Source organism: Equus przewalskii, chromosome 28 (assembly GCF_037783145.1).
Source record: "Equus przewalskii isolate Varuska chromosome 28, EquPr2, whole genome shotgun sequence".
NCBI classification, from domain to species: domain Eukaryota; kingdom Metazoa; phylum Chordata; class Mammalia; order Perissodactyla; family Equidae; genus Equus; species Equus przewalskii.
Window position 1 is genome coordinate 10,257,261 of NC_091858.1, and position 21,385 is coordinate 10,278,645.

The following is a 21,385-nucleotide window of genomic DNA, read 5'->3' on the forward strand; positions in this document are numbered from 1 at the left end:
TGCAACGGTACTTGACACAAAGCAGGCTCGCGGGGAATGTATTCTAATAAATGAAACACAGAAAAACAGACAAAAAGAAAAAGAAATAAGGAAACGATGCAACGTCAGGTAAAAGAAAGCATTTTGGACGGGTAATTAAGAGATTCAGTCTTTCTTCCAACTACTATCTATTCAACACCTTCGCGGTGCTAGATGCCGAAGATACTGCTCTAAAGGTGGTGCCAGTATCGATTTCTGGGTTTGATTCTGCTAGTCAGGAGCGTGGAGGCCTGACAAGTCAACCTTAAGCTGAAGCGTCAGACCTTAGTTCCTTGTCTGTGAAATGAGGGGCTGGCCAGATCTCACTTTTGTAATTCATCTGCTCTACCGTCTTGCTTCAGTTTCCCCTTTCGCACAGAGCAAAGGCACGTGCTAGCCGCCACCCAGGACCAAGTCCTTGCCCACCGAGCAGAAATGGAACGCCTCCCCAGAACTGGCTTCTCAAAGAGCTATAGAAATGCTAAGCAGTCAAAGATCTGGAGGAGGAAAACAATGTGGCACTAATTGTTCGGCGTCCTCCAGGTCTTGGGCGGAGGAGGCTGGCCCCCGCCTGCTCCGGCCATCGCCCGGCACAGCGCGCTCCTGGGCGGACTTAAGTTTCCCGAGGACTGGGAAGGTGAAGAGGGAGGCGCCCCGGAGCAAAGACGCTCCCCCTCTGTAGGGGGGCGGATCTGCAAATAATACCCGGGGCCAGGAGGAAGGCTCCCATTGGCCAGAGGGCGGGTGACGGGCAGGGGCGGAGTTTCCCGGGGCCAGGGGGGACTCTCGGGGAGGGGGTGTGCGCGGCTCGTGTCAGTTTCGGAGTCTTCTGCCGCGCACCTTCGCGCCCTGGGACCTGAGCGGAGCCGCCCGCCAAGGCTTTTCCCTCCTCCGCGGGGCGAAAGCTTGTGGGCGCCCCGCATCTCCCCCAGCCCCGGGGTCTCTCCTGCATTTCCTCTGTGCTGCTTTGATCAGGGGGACTTTGGGTTTGTTTGTTTGTTTTCTCCTCTTTCCTCTTTGTTGCTCTAAAACCGGTCTTGCCGAAGCCCCGCACTCCGGAGGGAGTTCGACTTCTCGAGAAAGGCGGTTGCCGCGGACCCACAAGCCGGTGCCCACCCCGCCCGCCTTACCCGCTGCCTGCGTTCGTTCGCCCGAGGAAGCCAGCCGAGAGGTCATTGATGCACCCATTCCAGTGGTGTAACGGTGAGTCCCCGGGCGGGAGGGCGAGCGGGCGCTGGGCTGGCTGGAGAGGCGGAGGGGTGCGCAAGCCTGAAGATCAGACTGAGGGCTCTTTCTCCCTCTTGAGCCAAGTTTCTCATGAAATGGGACGGGCGAGAAGGCGTCCTTGGCGCCCAACTGTGCTATGCACAGCGCGGATTTTGAAAAAAATCCAGGTTTAACTCAGGGCCGGAAAGGGTCTCTGAACGTGCGGCGGGCGGGGGGCGTGGGAGCCGAGGGGTCCGCGGCCTTTGTGTGGCGGCTTCGCTCTTCTACCCCCTTCCCTTGCCTTTGTGCGCTCAAACTCTGCTCTTTGTTGTGGTTGTCGGAGGAGAATTAAATCCGCGCTCGGGCTGGGATCTCCTAGAGGGAGCTCAAGTTCCCGGCCTGAAACTTTGCAGGCTATTTTAAATATGTATACAATGCAGCGTACGGGACGGGGCGTGGGGGCGCCGTCCCCGCGTCTTTGTTGCCTTCGTGCTGACTGTTAGGGGGCTTTGTGCCTGTCGAAGACGCCGGATTAAAGAGCGTGGCTTTATTAAACTGATAAAGCCTTGCAGATATCTCGGCGCCCGGCTCCCCTTGGGTGCAGGGCTCGCCTGGCGGGGGCTGTGCTTTCTGACCCCAAGACCAGACTACAGTACTAGCTCCCGAGGTCGGTGGTAGCAGCACCTCCAGACCCATTCACCACTCCCACCCCATTCCCTCCCCTCCCTCCGGCCTGGGTGATGCCAAATTCATCTCACCTGAGGCTTTTTGGCGGTTCAGGTGACACAGGTTGGGTTTGGGTCTGATTCCTCACCCAGGCTACCTGAAAGGAGTGCCTTTCTGAGTTGGTCAGTTTAAAACTTTGGGTACTGAGACCGTCCAATGGCTCTACGGTCTTGACCGCATAGTTCTAACGCCTGGAGAGTTTCTGGAGAAGAGGGTGGGGGGAGGGAAGCAGCTGGCCTTATCTTCGAGTATGGCAGGCTGGCTGTTGGGGGTGGGGGGAGAATCCATTCTTGAGAGCAGACTCCTGCCAGATCTTGGATTAATTATTTCAAGAGGCTTTTGTTTTAAGGCAGAGTTTGGGCAGCATGTGTATGAAGTGTCCTCCACCCCCCCTCTTCCTCTTGGCTGGTAGGATCTAATTTCCTGAAAATGAACCAAGCTGTGTGTGATAGCCCCGCATTGCGGGAGGGGGAGGAGGATGGAGGGTGAGGAAGGACCGTGCATCCCAGCATCTGGGAGAGATTCCCGTTGACTGGGAAAGAGAAGCGTTTCCCAGATCCACTGGTCTTTTTTGGCCAGCCCTTCTCTTGACGTCATTCCTGCTCCCAGCCGGCTCACGGAGAGGAGACGTTCTGATGTCAAGGCTCTCATAGGTCGGCTGAGACAATGGAACAGAGACTTCAGGAGAAGAACCGAGGCCGCTGTCAGAAACACTGGCCTTTCTTCTGGGCAGCCCTCTTTCATGAGGTTTTTAGACTAGCAGAGGACTTGCTGCTTTATGTTTTCACTACTTAAAGCCACTAAGAGATCCTGTTCCTTGACTCCAAATGAGGAAGCAATCCCTCCCCCACCCCTTTCTGAAAAATATCTGGAGCCCCCCTTTCCTGGGGTTGGTATTCTGTCCTTGTAAGTTTTAGAGGAAGAACGACTCCACTTTCAGTTTTTAGCCAATATATTTTGCCATGTCTTTTTAATTGTAATACAAGCAAATAGACCATCTCCTCGTGGCTATGAAACTCCTCTCATTCCCACTTCTTTATCCCATAAAGTCCCAAGTTCATTGGCTCTATCCTGGAGCCCCAGGGAAAGCGTCTATCAGACAAGATAAGATGGACAGGATAAACTGATCAGAGGACTGCTGAGGCCATAGTGCCTGCAGAATGCGTGCACATACCCTCTGCAAACCCACTGTCACTGCTCTGCGACATCTCAGAACAGGAAACCAAATGAGGTTCTTTGGGACCCTGAAGATACCAGGCTCCAGCTCATGAAAGGTGCATGGAGAGCCAAGGCAGTTTGGGGGTTCGACCCTCTTGGAGCATCAAATATTGCTGAGGCAGGGGTTGGGGAGATGTGCCTGGTGGGGAGGAAGACCTCCCAGGCATTGACACAGTTCCTGGAAGGGAGTCATGAGGCCCTTTTCCAGAGCAGACTGGAAGTTGTTCCTCTCTAGCCAGGCCACCATGATGTCTTCATGGAAAATTGATCCCCTTTGGCCTACGGAGAGCAAATATTTGAGCGGAGGGTGGAGAGGTGGTAAAAACTTTTTTTCTAATCCCTGCTGGAGCCTAGAAGCCAGGGCTTCCTGTTAGGCATAGCAAAGTTTAGTAGCTAGTTATTTAATTTTTTTCAACTTAATCAAAAAGTCTTTCAGGACAAGAACTGCTACTTTCACTTTTTCTTTCCCGACAATGTCTAGGTCAGTGCATAAGTCAGGCCCTCAACAACAGTTGTTAGTTGACTGGTCATCCGTTAGCCAAGGACAGTTTTAGGCAATTTTCCCCGACATCAGTTTCCTTACTTTGCCAAGGGTATCAGGTTGTGTGGAGAAAACCAGTTATCTGTTAACTAGTTATCAAAAACAAGCCAAATACTAGGCAAGGCACTGGAGCATATAGAAAAGTCCAAGTTGCTGTCCTTAGACTGAGGGGCATTCAGGCTTGTTAGGGCTCTCATCTCTGATCTCAGGATTATAGTCACACCTCTGCTATGCTGCCTCACTCAAGATGGTGAAACCTTTGTGTCTGCCTTCTCTAGATGGCAAAATCAGCCAGTCATTCTTCTTTGCTTTTTTTATCTGCAGTGTTCAGTGTCTCTTTTGGCACTTGTCATATAATCAGTGCTTAATGCATGTTTGAGTTAAATGAAGTTAATGCTAGGAACACCTAGGCCGTGTAAGACAGTTGCTGACTATGCAAGAGCCAGAATATGTGGTATAGGCTGTGAGCACTATAGAATTCAAGGAAGAAAGAGGTCACTGGGTTATCACAAAACCAGGCTTGGTGGAGATGGGGAAGGGAGAGAGTTCCAGGCAGGTAAAGCTGCATGAACAGAGGTGACAGACAGGTGAGGACAAGGTTGGGCAAGACATAGTGAGGAGACTGGTCCACATGGGGTGATGCAGGAGGACATTGAGCAGGGGAGGTTGAGAGAGGGGACCCAGTTCATGCCTATTTCAGAGGACTTGAGGCCAGTCATGAGTTTGGGAAACAGATCCTGGAAACCAAGTGGGAGGATATGTCAGACATGTGGGCTAAATTAGAGGAGGGATCAGATATCAATTAGGTGTCTGCAATAGGGACTTGGAATAGAATTGGGCCCAAAATCTGTTTGAAATAGGGACTTGGCAATAGAATTGGGCACCAAATCTGAAACAGGTTTGGAGGGAGGCTCATTATACGGCCACTGGATTGATCTGGGGGATGAAGAGGAATGAGATGTACATTGTCAAAGATGACTCCCAGTCTTCTGCTGAGTTGTGGTAGCATTGGGAATTATAACATAGAATTCCGAAGTACGTTAATGGGTTCTGGCTCCTAACCAAGATGTCAGGAAACTGCCTAAAACCCATGCTGCTGAAGCCTTGAATACAGAGTCCTTTGGAGCCAGGCCTTCTTAGCTGTTTGACTGCAGATGGGTTATTTAATGATTGAGCCTGTCTTCCCATTGGTGGGAGAAGAGCCGTTTTACTGTGGCATTACAAAGATTGAATTGGTAGCATGAGAATGTGCTTGAGATGTAGCAGGTATATGGTAAATTCTAGTTTTCTCGTCTCACCACTTTCTGTAGTCCAAGAGTTTTATGCTTACTTTTGAGTCACTATCATATTTTTCCCTGCAAGCAGGAAAAAACACTCAACTGGTTTATTGTTTATATCCTTTTGTTTCTTTATTGTTAAACATTACAGAAAATTTACTAAGTCTTAGAACTAGTAATCCCAAAATGGAGAGTGCCTCCAGGATTAGTTAATCCAGCAACTCAACTGGAATATTCTCTCCTCTTTCCGCCTCTCTCCATGGCCCCTCTGCCACCCTCAGCCATTGGCTTTATATTGAACTGCTCTCTTTCCGGCTAAAACTTGGCTGCCACCATTCCAGGTGTTTCAGGGAGATGTAACAAAAAAAGAAAAGTCTTTCCTTTTCCTGCAGATCTTCTCTTTGTTTCTTTGGCCATAACCCTGTCACATACCTTTCTCAATGCCAAACCCTGGCAAGGGGAAGGTGACTACCCCGAATGGTAGGCCAATCAGGATCAAGCCCTGATTCATGTGAGAAAGGAAAGCATCTAGTAGCTAGCCAGTGCTTCCCACGCTGAATGCTTAGGAATCTGCTGAGGACCTTGTTAAAATGTGTATTCTGATTCATTTTCATCAGGGGTGGGCCTGAGATTCTGCATTTCTAACAAGTTCCAGGAGATGCCACTGCCACTGTGGGACTGCACGTAGTCCAGGCTTTGAGTAGAAAGAGGGAAGGTGGCCAGTAAAAGTAAGCTGCAGCTGCCCTTCCCCCCAGCTCCCCTGCCACTCTCTGGAATGCTGGCCCAGCCTTGGAGTGAACAATTTCTATTCTGGTCCTAGTGCAGCTTTTCTTCTGAGCAGGTGGCTTAATAATGACAAATGACCTTTGCAACTCCACTTTGCAATTTACAAAGCATGTTTCTTACACCATCATTTTCAGTGGTCTCTGTGTTTTGCTTGTTTTCATACGCAAAGTGAGGCTTAGATTGGTAATTTCTTAAAGGTCACATAGCCAGGGAGAGGAGGAGTTGGAACACAAATATACTTTTACTCACCTCAGCCTCTTCATTTTGCTACTACACTATATGGGCTTCTACCTGATGGAATTGAGTTTTCCATTTTCTGCCCATTGCCTGGATCCTGGATCTAGTTTAGTTTAGGAGCCCAGAACTTGCCGTTTCTCCCTACATCCTTGCTGCCACAGGGTACCATCAGCTCCAGTGGTAAATTTCCACCCGTAATGTAATTTTTCCTTCCCCTTTCTTTGCAGGGTGTTTCTGCGGCCTGGGACTGGTTAGTACCAACAAGTCCTGCTCAATGCCACCCATCAGTTTCCAAGACCTTCCTCTCAACATCTACATGGTCATCTTTGGCACAGGCATCTTTATCTTCATGCTCAGCCTCATCTTTTGCTGCTATTTTATCAGGTGGGTGGCTCACTGGCTGAGCTGGGATTGGGAGTCAGGAAGGGGCAGGCCACAGGTAGAGTGAGCCGTGTGAGGCTCCCACAGCAGGGTCACTAGCCTCCCACTGGGGCACAGGGCTTAGCCTGCCCTTCCCTGGGCCCCTGAGGCCTGGTGTTTCTATTTACATCAGCCTATCAAGTTGTCCCAGAGCATATAAGGTCACCATGGGTTGAGCTACATCCTACTCCTTGGCCAGTATTCTGAGGTTGCCTAGAATTACCGTCTGACCAAATAATATCACTGGTTGTCCCGTAACCATCTCTACTCCCCACTCACGCCTCTGGGTGGCCAGGGATAGATGGGCATCAGTTACGTGAGGGGCATGTTCTTCTGCCCTTCTGGGAAATCCTTTTGTCAGCCTGCCAGATACTAATATTAGCAAACTGTTATCTGGAGAGCTGCTTGTTTACTCTGCCTTGTAAGTTCTTATTTTTGAGAGTGAAAAGTCTAAAAACATCACTTATTCTTACTGTGTAGGAATCCAGGGAAGGACTTGAGTTTGGCAGGGCCAGCCAAGCTCCAGGAACTGTTTCTTCACTTCCTGTTGAAAGACATGGGAGCTGGTGCTGTTTTCTGCCAAAAATTTGGGACAGGACTGGTCTTTAGGGTAGTGTTTCTGACTTGGGTGCGCTGTTGGTATTAACAATTCCTCATTGCATGGGTCTGTCCTGGATGTTGGGGAGTGTTGAGCATTCCTGACCAGTGGAACATATAGTGGTCCCTAGAGCCACCGTGATGACCAAGCCCGCACCATACACATATTACCTGGTGCCTGAGTAGACGTCAGCTAGGGTCTAGGCTAGTGTCTGATCAAATCATTTAAGAAAAGTAAATGAAGATGAAAGAAAAAGAAGTTCTGGCTGCCTACAGAGATGTCCTGGTCAGTGTGAGTGCTTCACCTGGAAGGAGGCCGGAGGGAAGGCAGACAATTGTCCATATTCCTGAGGCTGGAAGACTCCCTCTAAAAAGAGGAAGTGCCCTCAGGCCCTGCTCCCCACTGCTCCCAGCCACTGCCTTGGGCCTCTTCTTTTTCAGAACTTTGAAAAATCCCTAGGACTGAAATTTCCACTTAAAAATCTGCAGAGAAGATAGTAGTTGATTTTTCCCTCTTGTACGGTGGAGTCTAAAATTTGCATCTATATTAAGTAGGGGTGAGGGTAGATTTCTGGTGTCCCTGCACCCCTTCCCCAAGCCTAAGTTTTCTTCCTCAAACTCAGGTTCTTCTACCACCAACCGCCCCCATTTCCCCATCTCAAGCAATTTATGCAGTTCCCAGAGACAGAAGATAGAGACACACCAAATACCAAAGATTTATGTGTGATGCTGGGAGGAGTCTGTAAAACCAACTCTATTTGGTCCTGTCACACACACATGCACACACACACACAGGCACACACGCTCAGGAACACACATGCACAGGCACACATGCCGATCTGCAAAGGGGGTCAAGTGAAGAAAATCTAGAAAATCATTCTGGGCCCATAAGTGGGTGACCAGGGTTCATTTCCTAAATCTGCCACTAATACGTGTAATCTTTAGTTTTTAGCTACTCTTACCAAGTGCCTCTGTGTGCCAGGCGTTGAGGTCAGCATTTTGTAAAACATTTAACTCACTTAGTGCTCAGAACATCCCTCCCATTTCGGGCTTAAGCCACTTTATAAATGAGGAACTTCATGCTCAGGCAGTTAAAGGATTTGCCCAAGGTCACACATCAAGGAAGAGAGAGAGGTGGGCTAGTCTGGTGACAATTAGCTAGTCTATCAGATTCCATACATTTGCCTTCTCTGATTCTTATTCCATGAACGGGAAGTGGAGGAGCAGCTGTGGCATCTGTGGCCACCCCCTTGCAGTTAGACATTGGGGTCCCGCAGAAAGACAGGCTGGCTGATTTATTTTCGTTTGGCCAGAGTAAAAGAGCAGAGCGGGAACCACATGATGCCAAAAGCCTTCCCCACGGTGGGGCTGCTCGGCACCACCTGTCCCTTCTGCAGTAGCCTGCTCCCTCACCACCCTGCCCTCTGTTCTGCAGCCTGCCCAAAGCCTGTCGACCCTGGAGTTTCATGGTTCCAGAGGCTCGCTGGTGTGTGGCAGCCTGTGAGTGTCTATATATAGAAAGACACACAAGCACAGAAGCCACTTCCTCTCCCTGCTTCTTGGTTTCCTCCTCAGCCAAAATAGGCCCATGACCGGCCCCCACTCCTGACCTCGTGAGCTCATCAGCCAAGGCCAGCCTCCACTCCCCAGCTGCCCCTCGCTCATTCTCCCCCCACCCCCAACAGGCGACCTCTGCCCCACACAGGATGGAGGGGCCAGGGAAGTACAAATAGGCAGGAAAGGAACAATTATTTTCAGGACCTGGCTGCATTGTTTGTTCCAAAAGGGAAAAGAAGTAAGGGAGAGCCCGCTGGCAGTGGCTAGAAATGGTCTCATTGAAATCAGGATATTTTTAGTTGCTTTGCTCACCCAACAGCTGAGAAGGCCACCTGTCCAGAGTTGTTGGCACTACCTCCCCTGCTGGGATGGCCCAGGGTCCTTGCTTTTTGCTTTGTTTCCCTTGCAACCTTTTTGGCTGCATTTCTTCAGAATGTATACTTTCCTGATCTGGAAATCTACATGCAGGGTGAAGGTGCAGCCCTAAAGCACTTCACTGTCCCCATAGTCCTGGGCTCTGAGAGTGAAGCTTCTGGAGGATCCTGGGGTAAGACCATTAAAGGGAGCCAGGCAGACAAAAAGGATGAGGGTGGGGAAGGAGGGCACCCCTGGCATCCTAGACAGCAAGCAGAAAGGTGCTGTACACACTATGTAGTTATAGCCGCCTTGCAGGTGAGGCAGTTGATGCTCAAAAGATGCGTGGCATCCGCTCATTCTCTGAGTTAAGAAGTGGGCTCCTCACCACTTCCTTGTTTACTCTGTACATACTGGTAACAGCAACAGCGTCACCCTCAGAAGGCAGCTGTGAGCAATAAGAACACTTTCTTCCTTCCCCAGCTTAACTCCATGTCCGTCAGGTAACAGTTGTTCATTTAAGCTTTGGATGCATCCTTCCCTGCCCCCCTCATTTGAAAGTGGGGACAGAGATGTGTGTGTATTTATGAACGTGCCATGTTAAGGATGGGACAGTGGGAGCCCTGGTTAGGCCTTTAGTCCAACCCTCCAGTGACCAGAAACCCTCCAATGAGGGAAGAGGAAGGGGACCAGTGGATGTGCTGTCCAGGCCTCAACCTCATGGCAGGAGTCCACTTGGACCGGAGTTCCTAGGAGGCTCCGGGCATAGATGGCCTTGCCAGGTCCCCTGACTTCCTGTTAGGAACGATGGAGGTGGCTGGCAGACTTATCTTTCTTATCTGCTCCCTGGGTGTGCTTTGGGCATGGCTCTGCCCCACCTTCTGCATCTTCTACCACTCTGGTGGCAGTTTCTGCTTCTCTGTGATGCCCATGGAGCGTCTTATCTCACTCCCTTTGGTTGAGGCTTATGATGTGAGACTTTCCCCCTCTAACTCAGGTCAGCAATCTTTTGCTGCAAGATACTTTAGGCTTTGCAGTCGTACGATCTCTATCTCAACTACCCACCCCTACTGTGCAAAAGCAGCTGTAGACAATATGTAAACTGTGAGCATGGCTGTATTTCAATAAAGTTTTATGGACACTGAAAGTTGAGTTTCACGTAATTTTCACATAATATGAAATAGTCCTTTGATTTCTGCTTTCAACCATCTAAGAATAGAAGCCATTCTTAGCTTACAGGCCCTATAAAACAAGTGGTTAGCTGGATTTGGTACTCAGGCCAATATCCCAGACCTGTGATAGAATGGTCAGTGAGAGAGAAAGCCCCATCCGGCTTCTGCATATGCGACGCCATAGAGCTGCCTGCAGAATTCAGAAGGTTTCACTTCACTGAAAATAAGACAGCTATATATGCGTATGCATATGTGGTCCCAGCCATTTGCATAGCAAGCCATTCAGAGAGTTGCAGTTGCTGATTGAAAGGGTGTTTCCCAAGACCAGGTCATATTCTCAGGACCATGATGTTAGTTCTACCTAATTGGTGAAGCAAGCCACATTGTGTGTTAAAGAGCTCAGGCTCTATAATAAGATAGACTTTGATTCAAATCCAGACTCTGCTGCCAACTGGCTCTGACGTTTGGGCAGGTTACTTAACTTCTTTGGACTTCATTTTCCTCCTCTGTGAAAAGGAGAGTATCTCCCTCTTAGCAGTGTTTGGGATCGATGAGAACGTATGTGAGTACATTAGTGCGGGGGTCCATGCATAGCGAGTCCTCAATAACTAGTACACTGTTGCCATTAGTAACAACATGCCATGTTTCGGCTATTGAGAGTTAGGCTGTATGCAGGCCACCGGCTTGAAACGAAAAGAAGAAAACAAAAAAGGGATCGTCTGTGCTTGCCTGGCAGTGTGAAGGGAAGAGTGTGCTTTGCTTCTAGAATACTTGTGTTCTCTGGGTGGAAAATTCCCCGGGTTCAACAGAGACTTAGTTATCCTGCTACCCTGACTTAATGGTGTATCCCTTTTAAGAATATCTAACTTCTTCTGTACGCTCAGTAAGCAACTGTCGATCTGTGTAGATTGGGAGCCTGTAGGAATTTACCTTCTGGGAAATGGCAGGGTGAGTGAATGAACTATTCGGGGTGCTCTGCCACTGAATTCCCCAATCCGTGGGACCTGGCAGTAAGTTTTGAGGTGGTTGAGCCTGAGTAAGAGTCTGAGTCCTTACTCCACTCTGGGTGTCCTGCATAGGTCCAAACCATACCCCATAGCATCCAGGGCAAGACATCCCTGTGGGAGCACCCCTCCCCACCCCCAGAAGAATCCCCAAGCAGCCAGCCTGCCTGCCTTTCCTACTTTGAATGGCTCTGTTTGTACAGAAGCACAGTAACCTCTTCTCTCCCCTTTTTCTTTCTCCCCCAGCAAGCTCCGGAACCAGGCACAGAGTGAACGATACGGATATAAGGAGGTAAATTGTCACGTCTTTCCCTGAGACTTCCTCCTCTTCCACTTGCCCTGCAAGAAAGGAAAGGATGGCAAGCAAGCGTCAGCTGGCCTGGCCTGGCATCCCCCTTGGCTTCACCTCTGGCCCTGTCTGAGGCTAACTCCTTTCACGTCCTCAAGTCTGCCTTGAGCCAGGCAGTGCCCAAAGCCCTGCCCATCACTGGAGGGAGAGGGAGGGACTCCTGTGCAGGACTGGGGATCCCTTCATTGGTTGATACCACCTAGCCCCTGTGGTTGGTTCCTTCTGACACCATGCCTCCTTCTTTCTTCCCAGGTGGTGCTTAAAGGTGATGCTAAGAAGTTACAGTTATATGGGGTGAGTGTCTGGGGCAGCACGTGGGAGGGCCCCAGCGGGGTAGGGCAAGTGCCACCTTCTCTAGCTCTCAGCCTGGACCCTTTCAGGAACCTTTTAAGTCCCTGCTTCGTATCTCCTTGAGCCAAATAAAAGGACTTGTCCCAGCAGGTGATCAATGTGTAGAATTCATTGTGTCTGGAACCAGCTCAGGCAGAAAACAGGATCATGGAAGTGTTTGAGTAAGTGGTGACACAGGGCCCCAGGAAGCCTGCTAGGCATAAGATTTAAGAGGAGGATGGTCATACCACTCCATGCAGATTTCAGCTAACTTTCCCCATTTCAGACCCCATGTCTTGGTTTTTCACTAAAGAAGTTACCCTTGAATGTACACTATCCTAGCAGACTATGGGACTAACTCGTGTCTCCATCGCTGTGGGTCTTCTCTGTTCCCCCCTAACCCTCACCCCAACCCCGACTCCTTGGGTCCCTTCAACACTGACTCTTTAGGAATAGGCCATTTCCTCTTGCTTCCCCACCTGTGCCTTTGAGGTCACCTAACTCATTTCCCAAGGCTTCCTTCCGTAACCACAGATGACTGTCTTGCACAATGTGCTTGTGGTTGTCTGCATGCCTGAGGAGCACAGGTATCGCTAGACATGAGACTGCCTAGACATGGCCTCATTTCGCCTCTTTTTGATGTCCGCTATTACATCTCCACAAGTTCAGATGTTTCCTAAGCCCTGCTCTGGAAGAGTAATCCAGCTGAGATAGAGGGGATTACTATAGAGGGACGCAGAGCTGGATTTAAAGAAAGTAAACTATATACCATACCGCTATCCTTACCTCTAGTTACTGATAAATGCCCCCTTGCCAAATGTTCTAGGATAGAAAGGATTAAAAAACATTCTTTTAGAACAACACTGCCCAGTGGAAATTTCTGTGACGACAGAAATGTTCTCTATCTGCCCTGTCCATTATGGAAGCCACTAGCCACATGTGCCTACTGAGCACTTGAATTGTGGCTAGTGCCATTGAGGAAGTAAATTTAATTTCTTCTTATTATGGTCAGTTTACCTTTAAAACAGTCACGTGGTTAATGGCTACCATGCTGTCAGTGTAGTTTTATGAAATGACTCAAGTTTCTCTGGCTGTTAAGGAGATTGTGCTAGAGTTATTTTTCTTGGATAGGGAGGAGATAATGGCTTTCGGCGTGAGTGAAGGAGAGTCTTCCCCATCTCCTCTCACACTGCCCCCTTTCTTTCCACAGCAGACCTGTGCAGTCTGTCTGGAAGACTTCAAGGGGAAGGACGAGCTAGGTGTGCTCCCATGCCAACATGCCTTTCACCGGAAGTAAGTGTCCACACTGGGGATGTGTATCCAGGGGTGCCTTTTGAAAGCAATAAGCAGGGAGCATCTTCTAGAACTTCCAAATCCCTACCCCCTCCCATCTACCCCTTGCCAGCAATGCCCTGCATCCTGTCCAGACACCAAGCAAGCCAGAGGGGTTAGATGGGGGCAAGGATAGGGATGTTCTTGTTTTGAGAAGCAGCTGGGCTCTATGAATGAGAGACAGCTGGAGCAGGTTGGGGAATCTTCTTAGGGGAAAAACAGGTCTTCTTTTGCCCGCAGATGTCTGGTGAAGTGGCTGGAAGTACGCTGTGTCTGCCCTATGTGTAACAAGCCCATTGCTGGTCCCTCAGAGGCCGCTCAGAGCATCGGGATCCTATTGGATGAGCTGGTGTGAGTGCTGTCTCTACACCAAGGCCTGCAGAAGACCTCTTGCCTCATGGATGCCTGGTCCCTCTGCATAGCTGCAGTGAACAAGACTGTTGGGTGGTGACGGTCATGCTCACCTGAAGGGGAGGTAGTGCAGGGCTGGTCTCCCACCATCAGGGTGAGACTGTCTTGCCCCACCTTTCTGCCTCCTAAGTCTTCTTCCCTGCTACTCAGTACTGATGGCATTGCCCTTCAAAACCACTGTATCCTGGTACTGGACTATCTACCTGCCTTGTCCCTGCTCTGGGGAAAGAAAGCCACCTCTATCTGGCCAAGAACTTGGAGTACACCTCTTGAGAGTTCCCCTTGTGAGGACAAGCTGCCCTGACCTAAAAGAGGGGATGAGATGGGCTCTGCCCCACCCGTGACCTCCCCTCCCCTCCCCACTCCTTCCGTAAGAAAGTTAGAAGGGAAAGAAGGAAAGATGGAGGAACCAAGTGCCTCCAGTGGAAGTGAGGGAGGCCGGGTAGGAAATCAGGAGGAACAGGGACATATAAAAGGAAAGTCAATGTTTACATGGGACCTATCGAAACAAAGGCTGGCCGGCCGGCCTGCTGACTACGGGATGATAGAGGGCAGATCCCCTCCCCCTGCTAGGATCTGAGGTGCTTATCCATTCCCTGTCTTCCTCAGCTAATCTCAGAGCTTCCTACTCCATGTTGGGGTTTGAGAGCCCCCCTAGAGGAAGGGCTTGTTCTACACTCAAGTGGATACCCAGGAGCAAAAGGGGCCTGGGGATGGGGGTGTCTGAAGGTTAAGGTAGCAACAGATACCTTCTTCCCCTTTGTAAATAGTATTTTTATACTGCATCCTCACCATCTCAGGCTTTATACACATGATCCCCTGGGTGGAGGGGGTGGGGGTTTTCCGTTCCTCCCTGGAGTGGGTGAGGGTGGGAGAAAGGTATGTATTTAAGAAAATTAAATTTAATAACAAGTTTCTCTAATCTTTGCCTCTGGTTGTGGCCCATGTCTGCTGCCCTTTTCTGCCAAGAAAGGGAACAAAGTTCTCTAACTGCCTCTCCCGACTTCCCCATACTCAGATCAAACACACACAAAAGTTCCTAATCTCTAAAATGAAAAGTTGGTATTAGATTATTGCTTGTAAAACATGGGGTAAGACTAACATCAGTGTATTCTAAGACTGGACTAAGCCAGGCTCATTCATCTGATTTCTAGAATATTTTTAAGGGAAGCTGGTGTATGCCACCACAGCATTCCATTAACTGAGACTTGAAGTTAATAGAATTCTACTTGTAATTCAAGCAATTGTGCTCTTAACATAACTGAAGGTCCAGGTTGCTACCACAGAGGCTTGCTATCTTTTCCCTCATATTTTTTTCTTACATACTAGCTGACAATCACTAACACGTGCTACCTTCCTAAGCCACATCTGGAAGTGTTGCATTGTTAACATTTTTTGCCCGTATGTGCACTCAGATCTTGCACCCATGTCCTCCAGCTTTGCTCTGTCAATGTCCCAAGGGGCTGCTGAATCGATGGGTATGCAAAGTGGATTGAGAGCACCGGGAACAATTTTCCTGGCCATCATAAGCACTGAGCGTCTGGGCTGTGGTTGCCCCCTGCTCCGTGGAAGAGGGCAGTGCCAGTGGTCATCCCAGGGGCAAGCCCTAGGTGCTGTGCACAGGAGGAGCATTTGTTGAGCAAAGTATAGTGTAGTGGTGGGTCACAGACATACAAGAGATGCCCGTGCACCCAGAGGAGCCAGGCTTAACAGGGAGGTGTGGTGCCCTCCCACCCCTGCAATTGTGCCATGGAGGCTGACATCACAGTTGGTACTCATGCTGGACAGACCTGAGGTGCAGCTGGGGCACCTAATGGTCCTGGTGAAGTTGTCAGCACCTGTCTCGGTGGGGTCCTTTGCCTAGGGGTGCACCTCTTCTTGACACCACCTCCTCCTTCACTCTCTGAGGGATAACTCCTGCTACCCCTCAAAGCCTGTACCCCTTGCTGCTGCCAGCCGTACAATGCCTGGTCTTTTCTTTATCAGGGGCACTGCTGCTTCCTCTTGTACTGCCAGCTTGCTTTAGTGTAGGGAATAAAATGCATTTCCTAAGCAAAACGAGGAGCCCTCCCTCCAGCTCCTGCTGTGACCATATGGTGGATGCATGACTGGGATGAGGTGGGGAAGGCAGGTGGTCCACAGGTAGGCTTCAACATCTACATGTTCCTACCTCCCCATCTCCCTTCCTCTTAAGGAAAATTCATCAGCGTTGGCATATTCTCATTAAAATGTTGGCTCTAAGATCTCTGTATGCAAACTTGAATAGCATCGTCTTGAAGTCAAAATGACGGGGTAAAAATGCCTTGTATTTCAGTGCTTCTGTACACCTAGGTGGAATGTACTACAGCACGTTGAGAAGGGAAAACGGTATTTTTTAGCTGATAGATGTGAATTGGCACCAGCTGATCACAAGTTAAATAGTCACAAGTCCCAGATTTGTAGTCGTTGGTGTGGTCTAGTTACTCAAGGCAGCGTTCCTGGAGTGACTCCCCGCTCCCCCTCCACCTGGGCCAGCCACTGTGCCAGGCGCTGAGAGGCAGGGTGGCCTTGCCTTGGGAAAAGGTAAACACACTGTCATTTTGGGGGCACAAGCTTGTATGGCAGAGAGACCCTTAGCTCAACTGGTGTGGAAGTGACGACAACAAGGATGCCTCCAGTGAGATGATACCTGAGCTGTGTCTTGGGACAGTAACACGGACAAAAACATTCAAGGATTCACCGGCCTGTCGGGTGCCAGGGAGTAGACAATTCAGTATGAAGTGAAGGTGGGGAAAGGCTGAGGGGGATAGTCCTGTGTGGTGCCAGGAACCTGGCATTTTATGGTGAAGTGCGAATCCTGACGTTTCTTTAGATAGTACTTTTAAAAGATCTGGGCATCATTTGGGAGCTAAGCCAATGCTTTTTTCCTCTGTGCATAAAATATTCATAGGCAACTACAGTGTTCTTCGTACTATTCCTTTTACTGAAGAATTTGTCCCTTAGTATGTTTCAAAGAGTAAAAAACTGAAGGAAGCTGGGTGATAATCGTACATACCAGGATTCCAACTTTAAGGATCTAATCTATGGCAAGAAAATATGTTCGATCCATTGAGAGATAGTGAACACTTACCACCAAGTTCTTTCACAGATACAGTTTGCTTTCCTTTCTGTATATACCACTCTGAGTCTGGGATTAGAAAAGAGGGTCGAGAGAAGCAAAAAAATGGCTTAACGGTAGATACACAGATAATAAACGTCTGGACCAAGGCACCGACTCAGATCATACAGATCTAAGTTCATCATTGGCTTCATTGCCCCATATAGCTTTGGAGGCAGATTGCTTCCCATGAAGACACCCAAAATAGCAGGTGCTATTTATCAGCTCGTGGGTTGATGCAGTCTGGGAAGACAAAAAACCCAGATAACTGTCAAATGAGTTGTGTGCTTGCCATTTTCTAGAACCAATGGGTTGTGTTTTTTTTTTAACTCTACGGTGGATTACTTCTCTTAAAGAAAACTTACGTGGATCCACCATAAGTGGGGGTGAGAAACTCAGAGCAGAATTTGAAAATCACTGACTTCAATAGATTGGGTGCCTTGAATGAGTGCCTTGAAGAATCGTGGCTTCCCATTCCTCCTTCTCTCCCATCAGTCCTTCTGTCCGAACTCTAAGTCACCCATGCCCCACCGGGGCTTTTCCCATTCTCACCAGGGCCTTTTATGCCTCCCCAATATTGCCATATTTTACCTGATAAGCATAACCCAACCTCTGCCTCCCCTTCTACCATCCTTGTCGGTCTCTCTGGGTGTCAGAATAACATCTTGGGTGCCCTTGACTGTATCACTCACAGATGAATCTTCTATTAAAGCCATATGCACAGATTCAGAGCAACAGATGTGATCAAATTGGAGCAAGAAGGACAAACTGATGACCAGTCATGCAGGCTTGTACAACAAAGCCATTCATGGGGAAAAACTCAAGCTGTTTACTATGCCCTGGACTATCAACAGCATTGGATTGCTACCAGTGCCAATCCCATTTTTTAAAGCATCATGCCCATTTAGTTTCCTTCTCCAATAAACTGGCAGACTGTGTAGACAGGGAGGACATGACCGATGTCACCTTTGTGCTTTTGCATGGCACTTGATTCTGCCTCTATGTGACAGTCTCACCAATAAACTAGGGGCTGTGCTCTGTAGATGAGAGAGAAACAACAGCACCAGGAGGCACAAGAAGACATTTGTGATGGCTCCTGAGCACTCTTCATAGTCTTTATCACCTCTCCACCAGTGCCATAACTTGGCACACTTTTCTTATCCATCTTCCCTTCTCTCTCATTCCTTCTTTTTCCCCTCTTCCTTACTTTTCCCTTCTTTTCTTCCCCCAGCCTGCTCTCAAATATTATTGAGAGCACCAAAGCCATTGCAGAGTCCTCCTAATGGACCCGAATTATCATGAATTGTTCAAAATATACACCAATTACTAAGAGTTTACATCCAAATGATTGTGTAAGCAACCACGGGGACCAGCTCTGAGTTTCCGAATGTTTAAGATTATATATGTTCATAAACTCTCAAGAAGGTGGCTAATATCCTCAAAGACAGGAATAGAATCCATGGTGACTTTGATATATTAAAGACACAATGCGATATAAGAGAGGCCAATAAATCCAAACCCAAAAGAAGGAAAAACTAGGTTTGCTTCAGTGTGGGAGAAATTGATTTGGAACCATAGTGCATGTCAATTTGGGCATAAGTCTAAAAATTCAAACAAATCCAAAATGCAACAGCACAACTATACCCAGCCGGAAAGTCATTCTCTCTGCCTTCCTCAGTACTGACCAAATTTCTGTTGGATTATTTCACTCAGATTTTACGTCTGCAGAAAACTAGAGAAGCTATAAAATTCCCATGAGAAAGAAACTGGAGTATTTTAAATCTGGATAAAGACCAAGGGGCAAGAACTTAGTGATGGTCTTCAATGTTATGTTGCAAGCACGAATCTCCATCACAAACTCAAACGTTCCAGAAATGCATTGTTTTCTTCCCTTTAAATTGCCTTTGACCGAGTTGCCAACTCTCTCCACATCTACAGTGTTTGCCTTTCTCCCAGAATTATTCACAAGTCTGAGTCTTATACAGATCAACCCTCTCCCCCATCCTTCTGTACACACTACTTAACCACTGAGCTATCTGTTCTCTTGCATCATCCTTGGTGCCTAGTGTGGAGTAGGGGCAGCTTGCTGAGGTGTCAAGGGCCCAGCTTATCCAGGTTCCACACAGCTGCCTCCACTGGGACCATCTCCTGGATGCTTCCTGGGAGCTAAGGGGCAGGTCTCCTCTAACCTTGGGACCTGCTTCCTTGACCCTTTTCAGGTTGAAGAGTTGTAAAGTGAACCTCTTGGATTCTACAATGAACATTTTGCTATACTGTCATGCACCGCATAAGGACATTTTGGCCAACGACTGGACCGCATATATGATGGTGGTCCCATAAGATTAGTACCATATAGCCTAGATGTATAGTAGGCTATACCATCTAGGTTTGTGTAAGTACACTCTATGATGTTCACATAACGATGAAATTGCCTAACAGCACGTTTCTCAGGACCAAGCCGTCGTTAAGTGGTGCATGATTGTATTTGTTTTATCCCATATCTATCCATCTGTCCATAATCACTGTATTTTTCAATGCATTTCAAGGCAAGCTTCAGATACTAGTACACTTTTTAAATTAAATTTTACAGCTATCTTCTCTTTTTGCAAGTGGACTGAGAATGACCAAAAATCTGCCTTGAATATGAAGTAAGCATTTTCTGATAACTTGCGGATAAATTTTGAAGAATAGCTCTGACTTCGGGTGGTTTTAGACATAACTAAGATGTGAAATCATTTTATATTTAAAATGTAGTGATGGTGGTAAAGGGGTTCTTCACTGTTTCAGGTAACTTTTAACCTCGCTAAATTATATGTTGTGTGTCGAGGCAAAGAGAAAGAGAGAAAGAAAGAGAGAGATGCATCAGGAGTGTAGGACATCCTCCCCTTACTACACATATTAACATTTCTCGCACAATTACCCATGGAATATTCTCCTTTTGGACTTTTTCCACACCCTAAATTTAGCAAGCTAGAATTATCTTTTAAGCACCAATTTAAGCAAACTTTTTTGAAAGGAAGAATGCCTATGAGGGGGAAATCTGCATTTCTTTGTGGTTAGAATGCAATGTCCTCAATTTGATTATTCTGCAAAGAAGCAGATTCCTCCTTTATTATATATTGAGCATATAGCAAAGACAGTAATCCAGCAAATGCATTACAGATTTGTAAAATTAAAAACTTCTAGGGGCTGGCCCCGTGGCCGAGTGGTTAAGTTCGCGCGCTCCGCTGCAGGCGGCCCAGTGTTTCGTCAGTTCGAATCCTGGGCGCGGACATGGCACTGCTCATCAGACCACGCTGAGGCAGCGTCCCACATGCCACAACTAGAAGAACCCACAACGAAGAATACACAACTATGTACCAGGGGGCTTTGGGGAGAAAAAGGAAGAAATAAAATCTTTAAAAAAAAAAAAATTAAAAACTTCTACATTCAGATTGAGAAACAGGCCATGCATTACAGACATCCCTGCTTTCTGTGTTCTGGTAATCCTGCACATTGAATTGAATAATTGCCTTAACTGTGCCAGGTGGATTTCATTATTTAAAGGAATTCTGTGCTGGGTCTTTTTATGACAAAAGAAGTCTTTTAAATGAGATCTATGGACTTTTCACTTTTTAATTTATAAACTTTGACATGCTAAAATCTTTGTATAAAACCAGTTTTTCTTAAAGTGAGCTGTGCCTGTAGACTAAAACCATTAGAAGCAATTTCTTTAAAGTCTGATTTGCAAAGAGAAATGCATGAAGCTAGCACAGTTGAAGAAAGAGCAGTTTGAATGAATGATTTTTGTTTGTAGTTATTGGTTTTAAAAGGGGGAAGGGCTCAGTATTTGAGAAACAAAAGTTTTGTTGGCAAGAGTCAGCGAAGAACTGTGGCTGTGTTTTAGGAAATCATGGGCACTTTCCCTTCTGCTCCTCATTATGAGATTAATTTGTATACTGGAATAAACAAAACTAGCACTGGAATCCAAACAATGGGCTTTATGTCCAGTTTGCATCTAATTAGTTGGGACACCGTGGCCTTGGCCTCACTCTTCTCCGCTGTAAAATGGAGATAATGGTAACTGCCTTAACCAGAGAATGGTTAAGAAGAGTACATAAAAGAATGTATGATAAAAACTCAAAGCTATATTCAAATATAGGCTGTTTTTGTTTCTAAGGTCATAGGGATTTAGTCCCCCCAATAAGGGGACTACATGAGAAGTCTGTAATAAATAAGAAAGCTTGTATATTTCCCCCAATCATCCTAATCGATACAGCATTCTTTATTGAGCATACAGTATGTCACAAGTGCTGCACTCAGGATTTGCTTTACTTTATTGAGCATAGCTGATATCCATTGAATTTGCCATTTGTAGAGAAGTCTGATATGGACAATTCTACTTAGAGTCAAATATTGAAAAATACATATCTAAAACTTTTTGAATTTATTCATCAGCCAATGCATATTAATTAAGTGCCTACTATGTTCCAACCACTGTGTCAATGTGGTCCCTACTCCCAAGATGTTTATAGTCCAATGAGAGAGACAGATACTAAACAAACATAACATATACGTGTACCAACCGTGACAAAGCAGTGCCTAGCTAAATTAAACTTGGGGGTAGGCAAGAAAGGCCTTTCTGAGCAAGACGCATTTAAGCTGAGACCAGAAGATGACCAGAGTTGGGGGAAGACCAGACAGAAGAGTATACGTGAGTTCTTCGAGGCAAGAT

The 21,385-nt window shown here is 47.5% G+C and overlaps 1 protein-coding gene across 2 annotated transcripts; it reads left to right on the top strand.

The window, feature by feature from the left end:
* The first annotated feature begins 380 nt into the window (after nucleotides 1-380).
* RNF122 (ring finger protein 122) lies at nucleotides 381-14,457 on the top strand. 2 transcript variants are annotated; one of them, XM_070598494.1, is made up of 6 exons: nucleotides 381-1,221; nucleotides 6,237-6,393; nucleotides 11,360-11,405; nucleotides 11,715-11,756; nucleotides 13,003-13,085; nucleotides 13,365-14,457. In XM_070598494.1, the coding sequence occupies exons 1-6, from the start codon at nucleotides 1,197-1,199 to the stop codon at nucleotides 13,477-13,479; spliced, it is 468 nt and encodes a 155-aa protein (XP_070454595.1). In that variant the 5' UTR covers nucleotides 381-1,196; the 3' UTR covers nucleotides 13,480-14,457. The 2 variants fall into 2 exon arrangements, with proteins under 2 accessions (XP_070454595.1, XP_070454596.1); XM_070598495.1 differs by having other exon boundaries at nucleotides 747-1,221; nucleotides 13,006-13,085.
* Nucleotides 14,458-21,385: the final 6,928 nt, after the last annotated feature.